General features: G+C 47.8%; 2 protein-coding genes across 2 annotated transcripts; both read right to left on the bottom strand.

The window, feature by feature from the left end:
• Window positions 1-280: 280 nt before the first annotated feature.
• LOC125757945 (uncharacterized) lies at window positions 281-11623 on the bottom strand. The gene is made up of 2 exons (XM_049414344.1): window positions 11466-11623; window positions 281-810 (listed from the first exon to the last, which is right to left on the bottom strand). The coding sequence occupies exons 1-2, from the start codon at window positions 11596-11598 to the stop codon at window positions 377-379; spliced, it is 567 nt and encodes a 188-aa protein (XP_049270301.1). The 5' UTR covers window positions 11599-11623; the 3' UTR covers window positions 281-376.
• A 463-nt stretch (window positions 11624-12086) lies between these two features.
• Window positions 12087-24581, bottom strand: LOC119385470 (globin). Its single transcript, XM_049414000.1, has 3 exons — window positions 24403-24581; window positions 14315-14546; window positions 12087-12107 (listed from the first exon to the last, which is right to left on the bottom strand). The coding sequence occupies exons 1-3, from the start codon at window positions 24579-24581 to the stop codon at window positions 12087-12089; spliced, it is 432 nt and encodes a 143-aa protein (XP_049269957.1).
• Window positions 24582-25130: the final 549 nt, after the last annotated feature.

Raw genomic sequence — 25130 nt, 5'->3', positions numbered from 1 at the left:
CTAAATTTAAGGCACCCCATCACGGTAAAATTAGCTCATTCACTAGTTCAACTCTGGCGCAAGTGGACGTAGTGTGTAACTAAAGTTGAGATGCGCACAGAACGTGGAATGAGCATAGAAGGTAAGCAGCGCTTGGCACTCATATTAATGACTGTTCTTGATTGTCCTTTCTTCAATGCGCCAGACGCTCCTTCCAGCAAGTTATTCGGTAAAGTCTAGTTTACTTATAACGGGAAATTGCGCAAAGTAAGCGAAGTGAGACGGACACAGAGATTCACTTTAGTGTCATTTTGTATTGCTACCAATCACGGTGGCGTAAAATGATATACGTAAAAATATCGTCGATAGAATTCATGAAATTTTATGCCCTGCGTCACTACTTAGGCTTTTCCTTGTCGCTTATTGAGGGACGGCGAATCTTTGACGAACTCCGCTTGCCAAGCGACTGCTGCGACGATTTTGACTGAGACTTGTCCGCCGAAGTTGATTGGTCGTCGCTAGGCTTACCGCCGTCGGAGCCCTTCCCGAGTGTCGCGATGCTGGCTCTGCGCTTCGAAGTGGAGGCCGGCGACGCGGTCGCAAAGTCAGCCGGTTTCTTGCCCGACAAGTCGGTGATCGACTTCACGCTTGGCCTCCTGCTGCCCGCGTGCGCTGCAGATGCGACGGGCTCGGACACTACCAGTCGATCGCTTGTCTGAAGAGGATGACTTTCGGTAGGCAGGCTCGCTTTGCGGTGCGAAAGAGCGCTGTCTTCTTCCGGCTTCCGAGTGATGCTCTGCCGCCTCCTCAAGCCAGTGGATGCTGTTCCAGCTGCGAAAAAAGATCTCCTGTTTAGCTCGAGGCTAAATATAAAGGCATCACTTCAATGAAAGAACAGCTTAAACACCGTAAGCTGACAACTGGTCATCAAGCAATGACCCGTGCATTGTATATTCGCAATGCCCACGAACTATAGGTGGCGCGCCGTGCGATTCAAGATGGCGCCCGCAGGAGGGTCAACCAGTCTGTTAGCATAAGAACAGCTAGGACGTGCGGACGTACCGCCCGTGTCATGTTCACCGGATGAACGCATGAGCTGCACTGAAATAGATATGAGACCAAAATACTTTTCCAAACCATCGAAAGTGCTAAATGCTCGCCACCTGATTATTTGCTGCGGTGTGAAAGGTTATATTTTAGCTCCATTACCTTGCATCAACGATGCCTTGCGAAGTCCTGTGCGTGCTACAGAAACCTACATGAACTAGAACTGGCGTATGAACTTAACGGCACTCCGAGGTAGTACGTACCAAGCCTGGCTAACGAATTTGCCGCAGTAGTAGGCCGCCAGCGAGTAGCGCAATCGCTGCTACACGAGGCCGCATGTTTAAAGTACGTGGTGATGGTTTGCAAACATATTACGCCGTCATTATTACTTGCGCAGTCAGGAATGCGGAGTTACTTCTTCAACGGAACACAAGCATTTAACACCCCATTCAGTAGCGCTTGTGTCACATCCATGCTGAGACTCTATAGCCGTGTGCAATTCACTTCACTCGTATCTTGCAGGTTCGATCAGCACGATCGAAATATGAATATCAAAAAGAATGCACACGTATGCTTTTCGCAACGTCGAAGAATTCGTCGGACAGCAATGCTGTTCGGAAGGTACCGGTGAAGTACAGAAGTTACCTGAGAGGCGCGGATTGTGGCTTTGACTGCACCTTTCATCGCACCAACCATTTCGATTCACTGCTCGAGCTCGAGTGTGTTGACAGCATGCGGCGCTCCGTAATATCCACAATAATTGCGCTACATGCAATGCACAAGAAAAACTATGATTTTATTTTCATCTCGCTAAAGGATACTATACATTAAATACAATCAAAGCGACTTACGAGCGTGAAAGAACATTAAAGGAGACGTGAAGTGAAACTCTCTTCTCGTGAGTTAGCAGCTGATCGTTCATCGTCGCTGTCACTCTCGGTGCTTTCCCAGCCTTCTACGTGCAGTGAAAAATCCTCGTCGTCAACCTGGTTTCTTTCAACATCACTGCTGAAAGCAATCTGAAGAATTTCCTCCGCCGAACGACTTCGCCCACTCAGCGTCGCCATGTTTACAATTAGAAAGACGTCTGGTCGTGGAGAACGTTTTGCTCTCAAATCGGTCAACAAGCAAATAGCAAATCTCTTGCCTTGTGCTGCCACCTGTCAAGAAACGTACAAAAACAAGTCGCGCAGCGCTGGGTGTGAAACCAACACAACACTTGTGAACGACGGCGTTGAGAGCGTTCGCTCCACGAAAGGCGTGGAGCGCATGCGTATTCGAGTGACTCAAACGTCGCTCGCACGATACGTAACAGCGCTTTCCTGACAAAGGATAGAGGCTCTATTTCATGTATCGCCAACTTCAGATGAGCACATCGCGAGCCCGCGCGACCTCGCGCGTACAATGTCACGGGGTTCATGCACTACAAGAAACACTGACGAACGCGATATGCAAGAAAAACAGCGTGAGTTTCAACTGAAAATGTCAGACGATAATATTAAACTAACCTGTTTGGCTAGAGAAAACACTCGCGAGGCTGATATATGTACGCTGTGGCAGGGCTTAAAGCCCGGGGGGGGGGGCGCCCCCCCCTTACATTTGTTAAAGAGGGGCTGTATGTATGTGTGTATGTATGTATATAGGTCACCGCCCTCTGAGCCGCCCCCGCCCCCCCTCCAATGAAGGGAGACTAAGCTCTGCGCTGTGGGCTAATATTGAAAGCGCGAGTTGCCACGTATTTTCACGAAAACTTTGCGTCTCGTAAGAACGAATCAGATTTCTCGTGTCACGGGGGGCCCGGTCTGTTCACTGATGCAGGGAACATACAAAGTCGTAGTGTTCCTTTCTTGCGAACGCAACACTGAGGCTAGCACAGCCGAACAAGGGAGCGACTGCGTAGTGCTGCCATTTTGTCGTCTACTAGTCCTCCTCGAGAGGATGCTCCTGAATTCCGCTTGGCGGCGCGAGAGTCCATGGGCATTGCGAATTCTTTTTTAAATAGACTATTTTGCGGACGTGTTTCGCTGCCGCCATATTGGGCTGTTAACCTTGCCGTTTTGTAGCTTTAACAACTAAGCGAACGGCCCTGCGGTGGGCGTATACACGTGAAAACGGTTGGGTTGGTGTGTTCGGCGTTTCCTGACCATATCTGCTCACGTCACGACATACAAAAACAAGAAAATTTCGTTTAACAGCTCAAGGTGGCGGCGCCCACATGTCTTACGTAGCAAAGTGTATACATAACGAAGGAAATTCGTCGCTTTCATGTGAGGAATGGCATTCGTGTTTATGCATGTCGCGGTATCCAATGAAGGGGCCGAGGCATCGAGCACAGTCTGTCAAGGATAGGAGGCAGGCAGACGGGAGGTGAAGGTCGACGCTCTTGGACAAAAATAATACCTGCTCTCCTGCACGGCGTCCAACTTACAACACGTGAAGCTAACGTGGCAACATGCTACGAAGAGGGTCGCAGAGGACAGCACGCTATACACGGGGACAACTTTCTGTGGCAATGAAGGGAAAGCTACGGGGGCAGAGCTAACTGCTCTGTGTTACTGCGCCAAAGTAGTACCCGATGAACTTGTTTCGGTTTCAGTTTCGGCGTGACAGGCGCGTATTTCCTGCAGTTCATTTCTTCGCATGTGCTCCTTGGTTGATTGCGTGGACCCGAGAATACCGAGCGTGCAGGCATATTGGCGTTTCGTTCCCTACGCTTAATTTGTCTGTGCCATTCTGTGTCGTCCAGAAATATGACGTGAATATTTTCAGCGCTGCAGTTTTTAGGGCATGCACTGTTATGTAAACTCATCTAGAGCTGAAAACTGACGCGTGCAGCGTGGTGACATAGCGCGGGCGCGGTATACCGAGGAGCAGCTCGCACATCCTGCGGCGCGAAGTGAAATTCAGTTTGCATCGCGTTGAGTTACGCCGGCATCAAAAGGAGTCGGTGGCCCAATGCCCACACGCTCCGCGGCTCAGCAAACGTATAGCGGCGACCTCGCGCCGCTGCAGTACCCACGAATCCCGGGCTCAATCCCAACCGCTGTCCGTTTCCGTCTCCATTAAAACCGTACAGGCGTGCGGTCATTTCTCACGATACTGCATGGCGCCGGTTATGTACTCCTCAGCATAGCAATCGTATGTTGGACTTGTTAGGTTACTTACTTAGAACAGGAAGGCATGTAAACCCGTGCATGTCTGTAGAATGTCATGCTTTCTGAACATCTACACAATTAGCCCTGGTTCTAAAGTTCAAAAATAAATGGTCACCTACCATTTCGCCAGAAATAAATGGTTCCTGACATCGTAAAGCACATTTCATTAGCTAACTTTGTCCGACGACAACATTCCGAGCCATACTCAGACTGGCGATTACACCATCACTCTTCCCTCCACATTACAATTTGGATTTTCGTGGCTGTGGACGGTATTCACACACACTATTCCTGAACCAGCAAGAAAACCCTTTGAACACACAGGGCTACCACGGCCTGTTGCAGACAGTTTTAAATCTGCACACGGCGAGTATTTGTCAGGAGGAATAAATTGTGCTACGTGTAAAATTGCAGCAGCTAAAACAAGGTGTTTTGTTATATATTTTCTGCATAATCGGCTGGCTAAAATCTAAAAGTCGCTCAAGTGGTAATGCACACACACACGCACACCAGTCCCATGAATAAACTTTAATACTGTGGCCTCTCCTTTCAATCCAACTTACTTTCAAGCCAGACAGCCGTGTATATTCAACGAAACATTTATGACTCCGTGAGCACTTATATGAAGTACCTGACTATAATGTATAGTAAAAACTTCATGGAGACGCGAACATTACTGCGCGTATTCCCTTAAGACCTCGTCATTTGGCCCTGTAAAACGTAAACGCACTTGAAAAGGTATTTGTGCTCAACGTGCCCATTTACTTCAGCAATTAACATGTGCAATCGAAGAGAGAAAGAAAACATGAGGATGTGGGTACTAATTATTATCCACGTACGTAGTGCAACTGAGGGTGGTATTTTTTTCCAGATGAGTGAAACAGTTACAAATGATGAGACAATGCAATTCTGGAAGTCTCTTCCATCTCGCAGCTTTTGAGCTGTAATTCATCCAGTCTTGTCAGTTCATTCACCCGCAACAGCTATTTGCAAATGCTGTTTACAGTCTCTTGGGTTGTAATCAAAATTTTCTCACCATTTCTTTCGGGTGAAACAAGATATATGATGCATCACTCACCACTGCTTGCACTCCTCAGCTTCTGTTTTATGTGTGAAGTACAAGTGCCGCCCACAACTGACAATCAAAAGACTAAGTCACAGGATGACAACAAACATACTAAATGATTGATAGGTGCTGCATGCAACCAGAATCACGTAAGCGGATGGTGCACATCGTCACTTGTTAGTCGGCGTTTGTGGTGTCTTGACTTCCTTCCTGTGTCCTTGTTTGCACGCCTTGTTTTTTTAGAATGACAGAGCATACTTCCAAGCTATTGAGAATCAAAAAGGAATACATAGCATGTCACATCATCATATCATCACATGAGCCAGCGCACACCGGGTTCACCAGAGTCCCCCTATATCACTCAATTCACTCACACTACTGTCACTGCAGCTGCTGGAGTCAGATCCCAGTGTAATTATGATGCTGTCGAGCGTGCTTTCGATTGCACCATCCCGCTCCCAGGCCTCCTCTTCAAGATGCACATGAGCGCAGTCACGCGCCCAGTTTTCTGGAGTCACTAGGGCGATGGCTTCGTCCAGAAGTTTTTCGACTCCAGCAAGAGTGAACGACCTGTTATTGGCTGCAATATATCCCTTGACCTGGCTCCACACCATTTCAATAGGGTTGAATTCACAATGGCAAGGAGGAAGCCGAACAATGTCATGACCAGCAACCTTGGCCAGGGCATCAATCCGGTATTCAGAAAAAACGGTGCTTGTTTTATTAACCAGCTGAATGAGCTCGGGCTTCAACTGGTCATTAGACCACGGGATGTTTTCTTTTAGTCAACCAAGGCTGAATCTCGGCATTGCGCGACGACGTCGAGGGCAACTTTTCGAGCTGAGCACTATGGCATGAAGCATTGTCCATGACAATTACGCTCCGTGGCTCAATGTTTGGTAAAAGTTGTTGTTTGAACCATCTCTCAAAGCATGGGCCATCCATTTCACTGTGGTAGTCACTGGTAACACCCTTTTTCGCCTGGAAAACGAGAGATGCCCCGTCCACGAAGCCATTTTCGCTTCCAGCATGGAGGACGATGAACCGACCACCTTTGCCGCTCGGTGCACGAAGTCCAGTTGAGAGAAATAGCTCGCTGTTAGTATGGTGGCAGACGCATGACGCGTGATACAGTTCGCCAACGCTGCGTAGCGAGAGGGCGCAGTTTCGAATCCGCGGTCCTGCACTTCGGAATTTGTTTGTTCTTATGATTTATTTTTCTTCATGGCTTATATATATATATATATATATATATATATATATATATATATATATATATATATATATATATATATATATAGGGAACATGACGGCGACGGCAAAAATCCGCCACCAGTGTCTATATAATTCCTACCGCAATAAATTTTTTAAATGGTCATGGACCACCTCTCAGGCTTGGTAAGAAAACACATACTGCGCATTAGCGGACATCACACATTGCTATGAACATGTCAGCCAAGCCATGCAGCTGTGCGCGGCAAGGATACCTTACAAGTTGCCATTTACTCAGGCGCCCTCCTTTAATTCACAGGCCTGTGCTCACTCTCTTCCGAGCTGCCGGTGCCCGCTGTTCGACGCGAAATAGCGGGTAGCATGCTAATGCTCAATATCCGACATAAATCAAGTGCGGCGTTTGGATCAGATGCGTTTGTTTCCATCAAATGCCGCCTCCTCGTTGCAACAAGCGCATAGTGTCTGATACTGCGCAGTGCTCCATAGTCTGCTAACAATACACAGTGAGCCATAATTGCGCTGAAAAATACCGCGAGAGAGCGATCGCGTTTCATCTCGCGCACTCAAGGTGCGCGCTGCCGGTACTTAATTCCCCCGTGCCACCCCTCTCTGGTTAGCTTCCAGAGAAAAAAAACGGCTTAAACCGCGCGAAAAACGCCTGTAACTCCGCTGGCTCTTGACAGATTCGAGAAGTAATAAATTCCCACACTGAGGTGATTCAATGATTACTTGGAAAAACTGTTCATGACGCCTGTAACTGTACTGAAACAGACGCACGCCACCAACAAGATGACTGACATGAAATACACAGTATCTGACGGGGTTCTTTGATAATTATCACGAGAGTGATAAGCCCATTACGCGATCTGTACTGCACTATCGCAGCGCGATACGCGTTCCGATAGTGCATTGCGGGGGCGGCTCGAAGTGGTCGCTCGCATACGGTTATATAGTACACTTAACCTTCTGTGTTGGAAAACCTTTGCTGCAAGAACTTATGCGCAGCAAAACAAAGACCAATCAAGGTACAAGAACAGTGACGAGAGTAATCTCGGGAACCTTATCCGCGGATCGGACGCATCACCTATATAGTTATGCAAGTGTCAGGTACTTTCCAACACAAACACTGGTTCTCGCGTGCTTTTCAGAGCTACTCCGCTGTTCACGTCGTCTACATAGGCTGATACTTGACTTGATATGTTTTAGAAGGGGTAGGGATCGGGTTGACGGTCGACGTCCACGGCAGGCGCCAGCGCGTTTCCTTATCCGGTGCCATGCGGCTGTAGAGCAGGCGCTAGTGTGTAGTGTCGCGAGGGACTGACTATGTCGAGAAAGGCGTATAGCGCTGGTGACGAAGACAGCAACGGCCATTGAACGCCTTCCGAGTAACTCGCGCATTGTTGTTTAGCATGCCTGAGGCGCCTGAAGGCAGCACTATTTGAATGACCACAGTGAGCAGTCAGTGGGTGAACGACAAAATTTGGTGAACCCTGCAGGCGCAATATTTTCATTCTCTCTGTCTGCATTCCCCATACGTATTGGTTTACCAACTAAATGTTGTGAATGCTGAAGCCTGGCGTTTACATAACACTCATAATATAGTCTATATATACAGCAGCAGGTCTAACGGTTACTGTGGCCCCTCGCCTGACATTTTGAAATGTATGTGCAACAAGTGTCCAGTGTAGAGCTGTGCTCTCACCAAAAAAAAAAAAAAAAAACGCCTTTTTGTTATTTGCACTCAGACCACGCTGGTTGGTTCCGGCCGCGTTATTTCTGTCGCCAGCTCTAATCAATTCATTCGGAAATTATTTCTTTACTATTATTTTGCAGCATACGTTAAAAAGCATTCGCGAACGCCAGATAAAATGATACTCTGAACGGCTGAGCAATCGATGTATGCCGCTCGATGGCAAGCGAAGAAAAATAGCTTGCGATGCGCAGGCTAGCGTGCGTTTGGTTTCGCTGCTGCATTAAGTGAAATTTCAAGGGGCTGAAATAACTCAGTGGTGGTCGCGTATGGTAGGTACATCGCTTAGTTCTCTAGTGCAGAAGCTCTTCGCGAAAAAGTGTTCTCGTCATTTTTGTTCTTCGGGCGGGGTCACTGCGTACGCGAATTCCAAGCGCTATTGACGTTTTGTCCACAGACTGCGTGCCTTGTTACTATTAATATCGACCACGATGAGGAGCAAAAAAAAATGCTGGAAAAGAACTCTTGGGGGTAATCGCGCTTTTTTAACGCACAGGAACAGACTGAATACACCACAAACACAGAGCGCCGTTATGTGGTCGCAAACACGGAGCGCAGGTGTATTCAGTCTGTTCCTGTACGTTAAAAAAGCGCGATTACCCCCAAGGTGTACAACGAACTAGCCCATATAGCTGCTCTTACTAGATAAGAACGATTGCGAAATACTCACGTGGGCGTTATTTGTCGTGTCGCTATGAGGCGGGAGAGTACAGGTACGTGGATCTGAGAACTGTTAGGATAGCTTGGCCTCATTTCGAAATCATCACGGCCATTAGTGGCACATGTGAGAGGCGATGGTGCGCCAGGTTGTAAACTTGTTGGCCAAAATCAATAATAAACTCCACATACAAAGCGAGGCGGGTAACAAACCTAGAACAGTACGCAAGGTCTTCACGCGCGGCATTTGATCGGTCTTGCATAAGCATAGGGTTTCATAGCTGGGCTCGTTGGCAAATTCGAAGTTACGGTGACGTGTGTGACGACGGCACAAGAAAAGATGCTTTCTGTGTAGGTTGCTCTAAATCACGCCTTGATAATCTGCGCTTGTGTGTGTTGTCCTATTTTGGTGCTGTCCAACCTGGGTGTAATATGCATGTTTTCCAAAAACGTGCTTTTCCTGAAGAAGGGTAGCGGTTCCGGCTAGATGGTACTGCACGATATTGAACGTAATGACACGAGAAAGGACGAAAGTGACTGTTGTTCCCTTCCTGCTCTCTGACGTTTTTGCGCGCTATTACGCTAAAGATATTCCTGGAGGTCAAACGCGACCGTACAGAGGGACTTGAGACATTACATTCATTTTTCTGCCTTTGTAGCGTTTTATTAAATTTGGCGCATGCACTAATTGCGCTTTCGTAGGAGGTGTCATGTAGGTTACATTGACTTCTGACTCTCTAGCGCCATCGAAGCTGTCGAAGCACCTAAGGCCATTGAGCGAGTACTGCTCCAGAGTGTCTTGACGATCTCGTTGGTGATTCCCATGCGAAATTTGTTTTCTCTGCACGTTTAGTTTCTGTAGTGGGCTGTTTTTTGAGAGTATTACTTAATCGTGAAGTGACATCTTATTTGTAATAATAATTTCAGACGTACAAGCGGATAACTTATCCTGCAATGTGGCGCGCATAGTAGTTAAATCATATAATCAATGTTTTCTGAATATCGCGGGTATAGGTTTTAACAAGGCTAGCTTAAAATAAATTTTTGAGGCACAATGCGGCGGTGCTTATACTATTTGTTTCATGCTGAACGCGTGTTTTTACGCCGTCATTATTAGGTATGACTGGTGTATTTCCATTTTCGGTGCCAGCGAGAGAATCCTTGCGGATACTAAACAACAGCCCTTATTTTTTATTTATTTACAAATACCTCACGGGCTCCAAGTAGACGCATTATGTGAGGGGGACTATACAATTGTTATTTGTCAAAAAAACAAAACAAACGAAAATATTTCAAAAGCCAGGTATTATACAATTGCTAAAATGTGACATAACATACACTGTAATAATATGACACTAATATGTGTGATACATGCTTGAACGGGTCGACATGTCAATGCACCATGAATAAACACGAATATAGAAGATATGCTTAGGAAACACATTCATATATAGTCAGTATTTTATTTCTAAACGCCACGTGATTACGAATGCACACTACATCGTCAGGGAGGTTATTCCAATGAACTATGGCACGTGCTAGTGCGGATGCGTTAGATGCTTGGGTGCGGCCGAAATGACGAACAAAACTATGCTGATTATGAAGCCTGCGAGATGTGCGATGCGGCTTTGATAGTGGCAGTGTATTTACATGCGTGCTGTAGATGACTTTATGGATAAACATAGAGTTGCACTCCTCCTGCGCAATTCCAGGGATGATAGTGATAACGAAGTTTCACTATCATCCTTAAGTTATCTTAAGTTTCTTTATTACGGATGCGATACCTTCGACTGTTAATTCAATGCGGTTCATATACCTATAAGTGACGCCGGTAACACTAGGGATATTTGAGCAGTCTTCTTTTGTGAATACCGATGTAAAATATTTGTTTAAGACTTCGGCACATTTTTCGTCGTCTATCAAATTACCGTTTCCATCTTGTAGTGCTATGTTATTTGGAGCAGGAGTCGGGGAAATAGCATGCCAAATTTTTTTTGGATTGGTAGTCATCAGGGACTGTAAGTTATGCGAAAAAAACTTGTTCTTAGCTTTACGAACGGCGCGACAATATGCGGTTTGACAGGATTTTTGTTTCGACCAATGTGCAGGAGTGTTTAGTCGCTTAGCTGTTTTAAAAAAGCGTTTCTTTTTATTTTGTAGAGTTCGTAGAGATCTCTGATACCATGGCTTTGACACGTCAAATCTGAATGAGATTATATATCGGTGTATAGAGTGGGAGATCCATAGGGCGATATTCTTTCGAAAATCTACGGTGGCGCTGCAGCAAATTGGAGCATACACAATGTTACGCACTGAGCAACAGAATAAACGTCCCGATCGAAGCGGTTTTGCGCTCACGACCTCCAGTGCTTAGCGGCGACATATACTGCAGGGACCTTTCTCGCCAAGGCAGTGCTGCAGGAGAAGACGAGGGCGGAATAATTAGCAGAAGCTGCAAGCAGAGCGAGTTGACGAGTGCTTGTCTATTTATTTTACCTATTTTCTTGCCAGTTCGTGCCTTAATCTTCACAAACATGTATTCTCTCACCGAACAACCGCGATTACTGTGCTGTCTCACCTGCAGCCTTTCCATCGGTGACACTGGCCCTGCGCCCGCCAGCACCTCTAGCCGTCGCATCGGAGGCAGCCGCCTTGTTCAGTCCAGTTGAAGAGACAGTGCCGCGTGGATGGGCGCCGTAGAACGTAGACATTGTCGCCACTTTGTAGCTGCTGGCCGTCGAGCCCATTACGTTCTTGCTGGATTTCTCATACGCGACGGTTATGAAGGATACAACGAACTGCACATGCGAACAGAACGGTAGATTGAAGGAAGTGTTTGCAGGCGGTGACATAGTTAATGTGACATTGATTCTCAACTCTAAGTGATTAAGGCGACCGAAAAAAAATGGATGAAATGAAGGTTGCGCGACAGACTGCCACACAAAGACGCTTTTAAATGCGAATGCATTTCTTTTTTTTATTAAATGTGTTTAAGAAGAGGTTGGTGCCTATACATGGGTCCGGCTACTCCTCTTCCCTTACTTATTAATTAGCGTCACGAACCTATAAATAAAAGTACACTCACTCACGGCAATGTCCATTTAAAAGGAATGTTCACACGTCATGCATGATGTCCACGTGATGCCAATAATGTCCACGCACAAGACACACAAGAATCGTTTGCACTTTGCCGAAGAGTTCAACCCACAGTGCCGCAGTCCTTTGTATAGTGCGATCACATCACATAAAAGTCACTGGGCATTGCCCACACTTTAAACACATTTTAAGCACAGCTGTCTTTAATCACAAGAGGCAACGCGAAACATGTGACTAAAGTATCTCAATGTGAAGAATAATTGCAAATGTGAATCGACATGTTTTTGATATTCCCGACTCTTCTAAAAACTGTACTAGGGCGCGTGCAGCAATGTTTTGAAGAGTTTCAGTTGGCCATGGACCCAATACCTTTGCTAATGATAGCGGCCGTCTGTCCAATCTGTTTAGTGTTTGTAAGAATTTTTTACGGGGAACAGCATAATTTTTGCAGTGTAGAAGGAGGTGTTCTATGTCTTCTTCTGGCTCTTCACATGTACATGTAGCGCAGTTCTTTTTTCTTATCCTATATAGGAAGCTCTTAGTGTAGGCAGTGCCTAGACGAAGTCTGTGAATTACTGTTTCTACAGAACGGCTATTTTAATCGGAATTTGAAATTCCATTCCAGGATCGATTGTATATAGTTGAGAGTTTTGAGCTCCATTCCCGAACCAAGTCTCTGTGGACAATCGGCCACAGAGTTTGTTGAAGAAACATCGTGCATCACTCGCCGCGAGATGTAATAGGGATAAATCGCCATGTTGATGCGCTGCATGTGCTAAACAATCAGCTGTGACATTTCCGGTGATTTCACAGTGACTTGGGATCCACTGGAAAACAATATCATGATGCAACTCTTTTGCTATGGCGTATGTCTTCCGAATTTCATATGTTAATTTGTTATAAGTTTTGTCAAAGTTGATGTCTTTAATACACACTAATGATGATTGCGAGTCACATAAAATTACCCAGCGAAGTGGCCCTGTTTTTCTACATATGTAGCGTAAAGCAGAAAGTATAGCGAATAGTTCTGCTGTTGTGGACGTCGGGCTATGTCAGGCGTCCGGCGTTGTCCGCGCGCCTCTCCGCTCTCACGCCCTCTCCCATAGCAACAGCTGCGGGCGCGCTCGCTTATCCTCGCCCTAGCAACCGGAGCAGGAGGTGCGGGCGGAGTAGCGGAGATTGAGGGGAGAGGAGGAGCGCGCTCTGGCGTGTGAGGGCGCTCGCATCGCGGGAGCTCGGCGGAGCTCCCGCGTGTGTCGAGAGAGTGTAGGAGAGGGTAGGTGCAGTGCTTCGCCGCTCCTTCTATCGCCGTTCGCTCTCCTCCCTGCGCCACCGCCTCAATGCAGTGCGTTTGAAACGCGTTTGTAGCGTTTGTGCTGCCTTGGCACAGCCTGAAAACAGCGCGTTCTAAACACGTTTGTGCTGCATTGAAGGCGGTGGCAACATCCCTGAGGTGACTACGAACGCACGTAGGAAGGGTTTGTTGAAAGAGGCGCCCAAAAGGGAGACACTTGAGCGTGTCGATGTGTCCAGCTTTACGCCATTAAAATTACTACGCCGTGTACTCCCGGCGCAAGAAATGCATTCGCATTTCCTCACGATTCCCTTCGGGGAGGTGGGGGCATTTTTTTTCGTTTGGCAAGCATTTGTGCGAAACATTTTCATAGATGAGGTGTAAGGTAGTCATGAGCCGTAACATGAAGACGAAATACTGGAGAAACCTAATGACGTATGAGGACAGGCGCAGGGGGGGGGGGGTATTCCTGCAAGATGTTAGAACGCATCATTCAGAAACATATAAACGAATTCCTTGACTCTATGAATATCCTATCGTCAGCTCAGCATGATTTGCATAGCTTTTATAGTACTGTAACACAATTAGTCGATTTCAGGCATGACGCGGCTTATAACTTAGACCAAGGTAACCAAATAGATGCCATTTTCATTGACTTCTCCAAAGCTTTTGATTCCGTCATTCAATCTAAGCTATTCCTAAAACTAAACGTCATTCTCGATAACCCTCGTATTGTCTCTTGGATAGCCAGTTTTCTTCATTCGCGCTCACAGTTCGTTTCTTTCATCTCGACAGATTCATCTCTGACTGACGTCACCTCCGGTGTTCCTCAGGAATCTGTTCGAGGCCTTTTATTATTTTTACTTTTCATTATTGAGTTACCTCATAGCATCTCATCTAAAATAACACTCTACGCATATGATTGCGTCCTCTATGAAACTATGAATCCAAGGGCAGGTGACCATTTCCTGAAATTTATAGGTGCTCAGGATTAATATTATACCAAAAATATATTCGATGATGCTTGAATTGCTTACCTCGAAAAACTTTTTCCAGGCGTTGTCGGTGGCCGGCGTCATGAGGTCTTCGTGGTTGGCCGTCAGGACGTCGATGACCACTTGGCCGAAGCTGGTGAAGTGAGCGGGCGTCACTCCACGCAGGCGATGGTGCAAGAGAGCGTTTTTCTTGAGAATCTCGAGCACCCTCGGTACGTCGTCGAGCGCCTCGATGATGCTCGTGATCTCCTCGCCCACGAGGCTGCAGTGCGCACTGCGACGTGCGAATTGGCATTTGTGACACACGTATATCACTTGAAATAATGATTTCATTTTGCCTTTATGGCTAGCGTTACGACTTTTAAAACACCGGCGAAGATTTCTGTCATTGCACCAGGAAGTATTGACCTCGAGGAGTTACGGAGTCGCCCTCTATCGGACGCGCCTCGATTGCGTGCTAGGCAGGATACCGCCGGCGCGCTCCCCATAGGTTTTGCTGTCGGCGCTCTACAAAAACACCTCACGGAAGCCCTCCAGAGCATTTCTGTAAGTACTTTCAAAAGGAACTGTGTTCTTTACTGTCAAGATAAACATTTTCGACGAACTGAAAGCACAAGATAGTCTATAATCGCTGTCTCTTTGCAGAAAACCGAGCACCCGCTTCACGCTGTCACCGCGTTGCAGACCCCTAGCTGAAGCGGCCTCTTGCGTGAAAGGTAGTCACTCGCTGAGTGCAAACTATGTGAAATATCTCGTTAGAGTAGACTGCCTGTATAACCAAACGGAGCATAACAGAAAGAAGCCTCAAGCCAGTGATCGCACGGGTTCGCGACGACTGACGGTGCCTCTACATGTATGAGCGTCTGCATGTATGTTCGTACTGATGGTTTCGCTTTTGCTACGCGCACGTTTTGGCACCGCGCTGTGAACTTTAGGCCGCAAAATATGAAAATTTGTGAGTAAACAAACAACTACTGTTGCGCGGACGCTATCAGAGCAGTTCAAAAACAATTTCCTTACAACTGCGGCTTCGGTGCACATGGCAACTTTGTGATCTGCCGTCCCGACGATTCAGTGTTTTTTTTTTTCTTTTCCGGTCGAAATTCGGGTACGTTTCAATGTCATTTGACAAGCTGTCTCGCACTGCGTATTGATCGGTCTTCTCAGCGGGCAAATGCCGCTGCTTCTGTTTCTTTATTCAGCGCATTCGTTTTGTTTGGTGCTCACATGAAACGTGAGCAAATGCGACGCCTTTTTTTAATGCTCCTTAATTATCGATCGTTCCGTTTGCATTCCAGTGAACTTGCCGCTCTTTGTCATCAACAAATTCATAGACCAAAGCTTCACCACTTCGAGATTGCTGGTGGAAGAAGAACCAGTCTACGAGACCGAGCATGTAGTAGCATGCGACGCCTTGGAAAAGAAAGAAGACACAATAACGTTTGCCGGACTTGTTCTGCAAGCGTAGGCTGTGAACAAGGACCCACATGAACTTGAAATAACGGTGAATAAAATAGAACTTATTGCAGCAACCAGCAGCCGCAAAACAGGATAGTAATTATTTGGAGAGTACCCCAGCAATTTTGGCAGCAGTGCCGTGTCTGACGCCTACAGGGTGGCATCTTTCCCACGTAAATAAATGAGGCTCCAAGAAAATACATGGGGTTGGCCTGTGGGCCGATCACGGAGGCAATGCAAAATTAATGTAGCTTATGAAGCAATGCATGCCTCATCAAATGTGAAGGTCAACACGAGTGATGCAAAAAATAATCGTCACGTGATGGTGCCACCATATGACGTCATCATGACGTCACAGATCGCCAAAATAGTAGCGTCATTATGACGTCACAAAATGTGACGTGACATGATGACGCATTCACACGTCATGGTCGCTTTCCATTGCCTCTGTGATCGGTCACGGAGGCCGTGCAAAACCGCGTTATGCGCAGAACGCTTTTGGAGGGGGGCGCGGGAGAATCAGTACATCGACTGACAAGAAGAAGATGGCTTTCGCCTTCTAGTCATCTTTAACGAATGCATAAGGGACCCTGTGCGTTTTTTTAATTTAACGTATCTAAACAATGACTTGCGCATCTGCAGCCGATTTTGTGGACGCTGAGCACGGGGCCGTCGATCAAGAGGTCGCATTGGAGGGTTCTGAGATGGCATCGCACGTGGTAAAAGGTAGCGCTTTTACCATCCTGTGGCACATAAGCGTCATTTGCCGGCGGGAAGCGCGCGCGAGCCATCGTCTCAGTGTGCGCTGTCTGCTACTCACCGAACATCGCAGGCCCGACGCAGTAACAAAAGTCGTCGTCGCGGAAGTGCTTGTAGCACACAAGACTCGTAGCGGATAGCTACTTGCGGTTCTTAGCTTTACAACCCATGCTTCACACTGTTTCTTGTCCCGCTGTTACCAGTGCAGGCTGGCACTGGGCTCCTTTGCGTAAGCGCGGCACTGCGGCACCGAGCGGTAGAGCCCCATGTTCGTCGCCTTCGGAGGTAGCCACTCTATTACAATGGTTTCAGTTGAGTAGAAAATGAGAGAAAACTTCCGAATTTGAACAGACCGCAGCGCATGTGGGGCTTGAAACTCGTTTTCAAAGCACGCGGCAGTGCGCCACAAGCAGCCGACGCGGCCGTTGAGACCACGTGATCCTGCCAAGCACGTCACGCCGACGGTAGCGCCGGCGTTTCCAGTGGTGGGCCTCGAGGCCAATAGCGATGTAGCGGGCAAAAAGCGGCAGCTGATAAGGATACTTGCTCGTGCGAAATGTGACAGCAGCTGTACGCGTGTTTTTTGTTTCGGCTATATATTTCGGCAAATAATTTGCGAGAGAAATGTATGTACTAGACTTACAAACTGCTCTTTTGTTTGCAGCATAGCTGTTAAGGCCGAGATTGGCCGTGTGTCGTGGATAGGATCATTATCATGAACCGGCAGGCGCCATCTTCGTCCTCTTCTTTATCGGCTTCCTGTTCTTCCTCTTCTGCTTTACTACCAGAAGACGAGATGCCGATTTGTCCGATGAGGGATGCAATGACTTGATCGGCGACAGAGCGAGTACCGGAGAGAGAAAGAAAAAGAACAATAGAGACGAATAAAGAAATAGAATGAGAGACTTCTGGGCGAAAATTCGAACTCGCGTATCCACGATCCGAATGCGAGCGTGCTAACCATTCGGCTATCATAGCCTTGTGTAGTATAGTACACCAAGGTGGTGAAGGAGAGAAGTGAGGGCGAGAAGGAGAGGTGTCAGGGGTAGGTGAAGGGAAAGGAGGATGGGAGAAGGAGTACAGAGAGAGAGAGGCGCGAGAGAGAAATGAGCAAGGATAACGGAGAAAAATATAGAAGGCGAGAGACCGACTACACACAGAGAGACACACAGACACAAACACATAGAATGAAATCGGAAAAAAAGAAAAATTCGGAGGAAGAAATGGACAGAGAAAGAAAGAGTTCGGAAGCAACAAATAAACACAGAAAAAGATAGAAGGTGAGAGACCGACTACCGAGACATGTAGATCGTAAAAGAAATAACAAGTGAAAGAAATAGATAAAAAGATAGAAGGCGAGAGACCGACTGCACAGAGATAGATAAAGGCATAGAAAAGCGAAAGATCAAGAGAAAAGAGAAGGAAGGGATGAAATAAAAACACAGGAAGAAATAGACAGAGATAGAAAGAGATATAAAGCAACATACACAAAAGAGAAGGTAGAAAAATCACCACCCAAGCGCTCCGTACAGATGGTTAACCAGCGAAGCTGAAACGTGCGGCCCCGGTGCTAAACAGTGGTTTCATTCGGACGGAACCAAAGTGCCGCTCGAGAAACTCCCACCGAAAGCGGGCGTTGGCCCCGGCGATCGCGTTCCCCCATTGCCTCGTTGACGCTGCTCTGCCTGCACCGCCGTCTCCTCGGCCCGCCGTTGTCGCTTGTGTTCGATCTCTCGTGTTAGCTCGAAGTCGTGGTTAGCAGCATCCACCCGCCATTGGCGCTTGCGTTTCGCTTCACGATTTAGCGCGGCTTGGCAGGCTGCCGGATTCTCGGTACGCAGTCGCTTCTTGCGTTCGGCCACCCGGGTCGGTACTTGTGACCGGACTGAAGCATCGGCCCAGCGAACACCAGTTCTCTCACGGTTTTGCTGTTGGCGCTGCTCTTAGAAGGTTGTCTGCTGTTCTGGAGTTCGTACGATCCGTGGCCTGGCCATGTTGAAGTTGGAAGTTGAAACTGCTGCGCACGAGCTCGGCGGCACGGCTGCGACCAAGTGAACGACGTCACTGACGGCGCAGCCAATGGCGCACGCGCTTGTGTACGACGGAGTGAACGACGTCACCGACAGCGCAGCCAATGAAGAAGTTCCTAAAAACATGCGGACAGGCGGATTTTTGTTTCGCCTAGCCATACACAGCTTCGCCGTTAAAAAAAAAAGAGTGAAAGCAAAACCATGTATAGTGCAGTATAGCAAGTATAGTTTGCGCACCCGCCACGGTGGTCTAGTGGTTATGGTACTCCACTGCTGACCCACAGGTCGCACGATCGAATCCCGGGCGCGGCGGCCACATTTTCTAAGGAGGCGAAAATGCTTGAGGCCCGTGTACTTAGATTTAGGCGCACGTTAGAGAACCCCAGGCGGCCTAAATTTCCGGAGCCCTTCCCTACGACGTCTCTCATAATCATATTGTGATTTTTGGACGTTGAACCCCAACAATTATTAATATAATTTGCCGTGTGGCGTAGAAACACGGCAAACTATAACTTGCTGTGGGTCACGTTTGCTTGCCTGCATGCTTGTTCCTTGCAATTGGCTCAAAACCAAAATGGGGGAATTAATTGGCCAAAGAGCCGGCGGTTTTGCATCTTCATGAACCGGCACGCGCTCTCTTTGTCCTCCTCTTCTGCTTCTAGTCCACCAGCTGTTCTGTGACCAAGCTGCACAAATATTTTAGTGCTCATTTTATTCTTTACTCTCCTTCTCTTTTGTATTTTATGATTTTTATAACTTACCTGTTCCTTTATTTTCCAGCTTTGGTGACGCGAACTCCGGCTATAGATAATCTTGGTTGTATTCTTTTGTAACTTTTTATACTGTTTCTTTTCACCTTTTATTTTTGTTGGTTATTCTGTAGTTTTATTACTTTCTCGCATTTTTATTCTCAGTTTCAGCGGCCTCCGACCTCGACAAAAAGCCTCGCGTGGTTCAAGGTGCGCGGGCCCGGACATGTGTCACTGTACTCGTTCGCGTGGTTAAGGCGAAGGAAAACGAGGGACGACGCTCTACTCAGGAACGGGTGCAGGGGGCATGGCATGGGGCGGGGGCGTGGAGTGAAACATGGCTGTATATATAGACATGTCGGTATATTTTATATACGTAGATGAAGTTGTGCAAATATCACTTCTGTTACACCAACTTCGAAATCACTGAAACTATGGCGCATATGCTACTGACAAAAATGACACTTTCATTACAAGAGTAACGTTTATTCATACGTACACAATATCGCGAAAAATGAACGGCTAGTACAAGCTACCAAGTAATGGATGCAGAGGTTACTCATATAACGTTGCTAAAAACGCTGGGCAAATGTACGGCGCTGTATCACGATGCAAGCGTAGGACAATCTTATGAGGGTAAGCTGGCCCTCATATGACGGCGAGCTGGCCGGCGCCCAGATAGACAAAAACAGCGACTACGTCGGCAATAAACTCATGGAACGTTTATTGGGCTAACTATTGCCCTAAAGTAAAGTGAAGGAATCACACGAGGATGGTAGAGGACCGCGTGGCCGAACGGTGGGCGTCAGAATGCCTGGGGGGGGGGGGGGGGTATGCGGCAATCGCTTATATTGTCTTTACGTCACATTCTGGCTTGAGGCTGGCGAAGGGCTACGCTTGATAACAAACAAGAACGGTGTGAAAGCGGCTAAAGAGTACGATAAGGCATTGCAGTCTTGCTTCCTTTGAACGCACGTGGCAATATGTGTACCAAATATAGAGCTGGGGGGGGGGGGGGTATCGGAGATCTCTGTTCGTTCCGCGTTCGTTCTGGCGGTGTTACGTCACAAAAGTGGGCGGTCCGCAGCTCTCTTCCGCCGAGAGGAAGAGGACAGTTAATCGTGAAGCGCTGAGCGGCGAGCTTTCCGGAAGTAGACGCGCATCGTTTGTCCTCGGCAAGGGGACCGTATATTTAAAACGAAGTGTTTCTCGCCTTCTAATAAATACACTTGTTATACGAAAAGATATTGTTTTTCTTTTCAAGCTCAAACAGTTTCTGAAACAGGAATAGGTTTGAGCGCTGATATTTATTGGTCTTAGTTTTTCTAACGTGCCCGCTATGCGAAGTCGCGCACGCGAAAAAAAAAATAGAAAAGTAACGGTTGGCGCAGTTTTTCAAGGTGTCGTCCCACCGCAATGTCTGGCTTGGCTCCCGGGTGTCGAATCGTCAAAAGGAGCTTCTGGGGCCGTCGTTCACGAGTGAGGACCGGGACGACACGTGGCAGTAGCTGGTAGCGCTTTTGAACTAAGAAGTCCCTGCGCGTAAGACCACAGGCAGGCCCGTTCATTTTGTTCGCACTGTTCGTTTCGAGAACAGAAAGCGACGCCGCGCTCGCTCATGTCTTCAAACGCATCTCGAACCTCCAACCGCAAGAGAAGCACACGTCGCAAGCGCCATTTTCTCAAAATCAGGTGTTGCGGCAGCCGCAACCGCCGCATCATGCCTTACGAAGCCGTTTGTTCGCTCGAGAGAACGCGTGCGAACGGTCTCGCGCTCCGTTCGTTTGTAGCAGACGACATGCTCGTTATGACGCGGTATGACGTCACCAAAAAATAAAAGATCAAGCAAAAAGAAAAATGGCTACGCCCCTCAGAGACGTGGTTTTTTCCGGCTTCGGCCAATCGCGTACGCCGCCAGAATGGGTATACAGAACGAACGGCGCAGAACAGAGATCTCCGATCACCCCACTCGTTATGCCGCGACATGACGTCACCAAAAAAGAAAAGATCAAGCAAAAAAAAAAGAAATGGCGACACCCCCTGGCCTTGAGTGGCATCTCCCGCTTCAGCCAATCAGCGCGCTTGTTCTTCCCCAGGAGAACGAACAAGTGGAACGAACAGATCTCCGATCGCCCCCCTGGTACTGTTAGCTAACACAACACGTTTCATCGTCTCATAGCACATATAATTTTTCAAGAATGCGCAAAAGACAAATACGCCATCAAAGAAAGGAGCACGCTCTCATGAGTGCGCGCCAGCATCCGAAAACTCCAACTGTTGAGGGCAGTAGATGTGCTTGTTTTAACAGCGGATCTTTTTAAGGTCTAGCCATGTCCGTGGATGGGGCGAGCGCCGTTGTCACGCGTACAGCTGGCACCCTCGCAGATTCACCGCTGGGCCAACAGATGCCACCCCCTCACGAAAAAGGAGTGCTTGCTAGGGGGGCGCGCTAAGTTGAGCGAGCCTAGAGTTACTGTATACGCTACCTTTAGGTAGCAGAGTTGCGCCACTGTTTTCCGGACGCCGCTCGCTCTTCGGTGATTCCAGCAACGCTATTGGCCGAGCGCCGTCACGTGGTCATAGGTGGCTCCTTTGCGCTACGGAGAAGCCAACACTGCCAACACTTCGCAGGCGACGCCGACTCTCCGCAGATTCCGGCAGCTCAAGGGCGGTTGACATCGGCGCTGTTGTTATTAGACAGTTGTAGTTTAGCGTTAGCGTGATAGCGGGGTTTAAGGGAATATCGTTACCGTGCCGCTAACGTTCGTTGTGGACAGCGTGTTTTAGTTTAGCAGAATAGCGCTTACGTGCCCAAGCTGGGACGGTGGCGCCACCTAGAGGAGAGTGGATGCGTTAAAACAAGTGAAAAAAAAAAACTGAGAATTCTCGCCTGTATCCCCGCACGACGCAATATTACTACTTTTTTTTAGTAACAATAAAAGTAAATAAATGTGAACCGCGTACCAAAAGTGAAAATTTTTATCTTGCAGACTTGTTTACACAGATCTGCTAGCTAGGCCTAGGGTCGTTAGGAATGGGAAGCGATCTGGAAAACTAGGCTAAGCTATCCGTAATACTGGGTCGTCGAAGCTACCTGAAGGCAAGCGAAGGCATTTTACACAGTCGTTTGCTACGAAAGATGTAGATCCGGTGACATCAATGCTAAATTCTGTTCGAAGCGGGCGTCCGAAACCGCCGCCATAAACCAACACTTTGTCGCGCGAGCGCGGCTCCGCGGGTGGTGAGTGGCTTTCCCGCAAAACTTCGGAGCCCAATATGGCGTACCTTGGCGCAACTCTGCTACCTGGAGGTAGCATATACAGCAACACTAAGCGAGCCATTGAGCGCGCGCCAGGTGCTGAGACCGGGGAGGGAGCAGGGAAAGAACTATAGAAAATAGAGGGCGCGCCTCAGACGGTCATTCCCGTCATGGATTCCGCTACGGCAGGACCTGCGCGTGCGCTCGCTGGTGCCGCTCAGCCTACGTCTGGCCAGCAAAACAACCGCGGCAGAACGACTCCAAAACCAGTGCGCGGTTTCTCTTGAACGTCTGCGCCTGCGCAGAGCTAAAACCCCGCACGGTTCCTTATGCACCCAACTTAGTTGACTCTAAGGCGAAAGCCATCTCTTTTTTCTTGTAAGTCGATGTATTGAATCTCGCGCGCTCCCCTCCGAAAACTTTCTGCATCTACGTGGTTTTGGGATGCCTCCAGGATCAGAGGCATTGTATGCTTTTTGCACCTCATCTTGTTTTGCACTGCCTCTGCGATCGGCACACCTTTGAATAAGCAATGTGTTGTGATGAACTGATAGCTGGGCCAGTTGGTGATAATACTTGAACATGATTAACTTAGCGCAACGACGACGAGGACACAAGAGAAGAGGAGACAAACCACTCCTCTTCTCTTGTGTCCTCGTCGTCGTTGCGCTAAGTTAATCATGTTCAAACGTGTTGTGATCACAGAAGTGTTGTTAGCTGGGCCAGTTGGTATGGATCCAAGAAAGTAAGCAGCGCGTTGTCAATCCTCCCTGTGTGCGTTGTCTTGCTTTTCGCCCTGCTTACTTCCACGGATCTTGTGATCACGTCACCATGTGATGTCACGCTATGTCACGTCATGATGACGTCACAAATTTTGGCGATCTGTGACGTCATATGGAACCATCAGCACGTGATGGTTATTTTTTTTGCATCAATCGTGTTGACGCCACCGACGGGGGACGCCGGTCAATTCTTCCGCTTGATGAGGCATCTGAGGCTTTCGCCTTAATAATCTTTCTGTGCGCGCTGCCGAAGCACAAGTGGCGCGCTAGGGAAGATCAGCAAACCTTGAGCTCTGAAAAAAAGGGAGTGGAGGCTCGACTTTAGCACAGGACGGCAGGTTTCACATGCGTGGAACCGATTTTAGTTTTACTTTTCTTCAGACTAGCGGGACTCCCTTCACGACAAGCCGCGTAGCCAGAAATTGTTTTCGGTAGAGGGGGGGGGGGGGTTGTGTTAAACAACCTGCTGTGTAAGTTCAGGCGTTTGCTTCTACGTGTGGATGTATATATACATACACATAAAATTTTAAAAAAATCTGGGGGTATGAACGCCTCCTCCAAATGAATGCCTTCCAGACGCTGCTTTTGTCCAGCTATTTCCTAACTTGTGTTCTTCTTAGCGATATTTTGACATATTGAATTAAAAGGAGTCTACACTATTCATTTTCTTCATTGGAGTGACTGGTAGTAACATGAGAACATCGTGCCCCTCGGTTTGCCATTTCGCCACCGTCAAATGTACTCTCCTGCGGAGCCTACGTCCTTGGGACACAGTGTATTGTACTTACAGTTCCAGATCTCTAAAGTTCAAGGGTTTCCGTTTATGTATTTTCTGTACGTATTTTAAACAATAGCCTCAATAAAAAAAACTGGTTCTTTTTCGAAATTATAGCTTTTAGTTTTACAGCAATGTTTCAGCATATTTCAGTAAACAGAAATATTGGTTGGTTCGCAATACGTGTTTCTTTACCTGGTTAAGGATGCAGGTAACCTGCCTGAGGAGCTTTCTCTGCTTACATCATTCTAAACGCTTTTAATCGCCGCCTCTAACCTTGGGTGAGAGCTGTAGCGACGTTCGCTGGCTTGCACCCACCTGAATTCGGGGTCAGTCGAGAGCGTCCTGAGGCTTTTGCCCTTGAAATGCTTGAACAGCTTGATGTTATCGGGGTACTTCAGGAAGTACGCGTTGAAGAGGAGGACGCCGTAGTCCGGGTGCTCTTTGCAGAAGGCGCTCCACACGGTACGCACGGCCACCTTCTCACGGGGCGTCATCCCCGTCGCATCCGGCGGTTCATCCTTCCGCCATAAGCGAGAGATCGCCTTTCCCATCGTGGAGAATGCGAGGCTGCGAGTTGGTTGGTTGGTTGGTTCCTCAGTACTTTGGCTCAACCCACTGCGGGGGATAGGCCATGAAGCGGACGGTGCTTTGCTTAGGAAACTAATTCACTTCGTGAAGGAAAAAGCTGAAATGAAATGTTTAGCCTTTACAGTTAGCGCACTGCGCTGTTCTTCTTCCTCGTCTTCGTTGATGTGACCTCCGCAGCCAATTCAGCGCGAGCCGGAAAGTTTGCCACGCTCGATAACCTTGCTAATGCTCCTTTGTGACCATCCGATTTTCTACAACTGGCCTATCCTTGTAAAGATGGATACCGCTGCACTAGAACGGCAGAAATTTCAGTTACCAGACTGCAACGCTTAGTGCCCCCGCTGAACTTTTACCTTCGCACCCCTCACCTGACTCAGTCAAAGGCTGTGCCTTTATTGCGCCTGAGAGTGAGTCTGAGCATTGGTTCTCTTGAAGATGCCGGAGGTTCACAGCTC

This window comes from Rhipicephalus sanguineus, chromosome 3 (genome assembly GCF_013339695.2).
Source record: "Rhipicephalus sanguineus isolate Rsan-2018 chromosome 3, BIME_Rsan_1.4, whole genome shotgun sequence".
NCBI lineage: Eukaryota > Metazoa > Arthropoda > Arachnida > Ixodida > Ixodidae > Rhipicephalus > Rhipicephalus sanguineus.
The sequence above is the reverse complement of the archived record's forward strand: the minus strand, read 5'-3'. Positions and strand labels throughout refer to the sequence as shown.

Bases quoted from the DNA above. Each gene is read 5' to 3' on its own strand.
- LOC125757945 (XM_049414344.1), bottom strand. From the start codon at position 11,598: ATGTCTACGTTCTACGGCGCCCATCCACGCGGCACTGTCTCTTCAACT. The intron at 811-11,465 runs GTGAGACAGCAC...CTTTTTTCGCAG, and splicing joins CACCGATGGAAAGGCTGCAG to CTGGAACAGCATCCACTGGC.
- LOC119385470 (XM_049414000.1), bottom strand. From the start codon at position 24,581: ATGACGCCCCGTGAGAAGGTGGCCGTGCGTACCGTGTGGAGCGCCTTC. The intron at 14,547-24,402 runs GTGGGTGCAAGC...CGCACGTCGCAG, and splicing joins TCGACTGACCCCGAATTCAG to TGCGCACTGCAGCCTCGTGG. The intron at 12,108-14,314 runs GTAAGCAATTCA...CACTATACAAAG, and splicing joins CCTGGAAAAAGTTTTTCGAG to GACTGCGGCACTGTGGGTTG.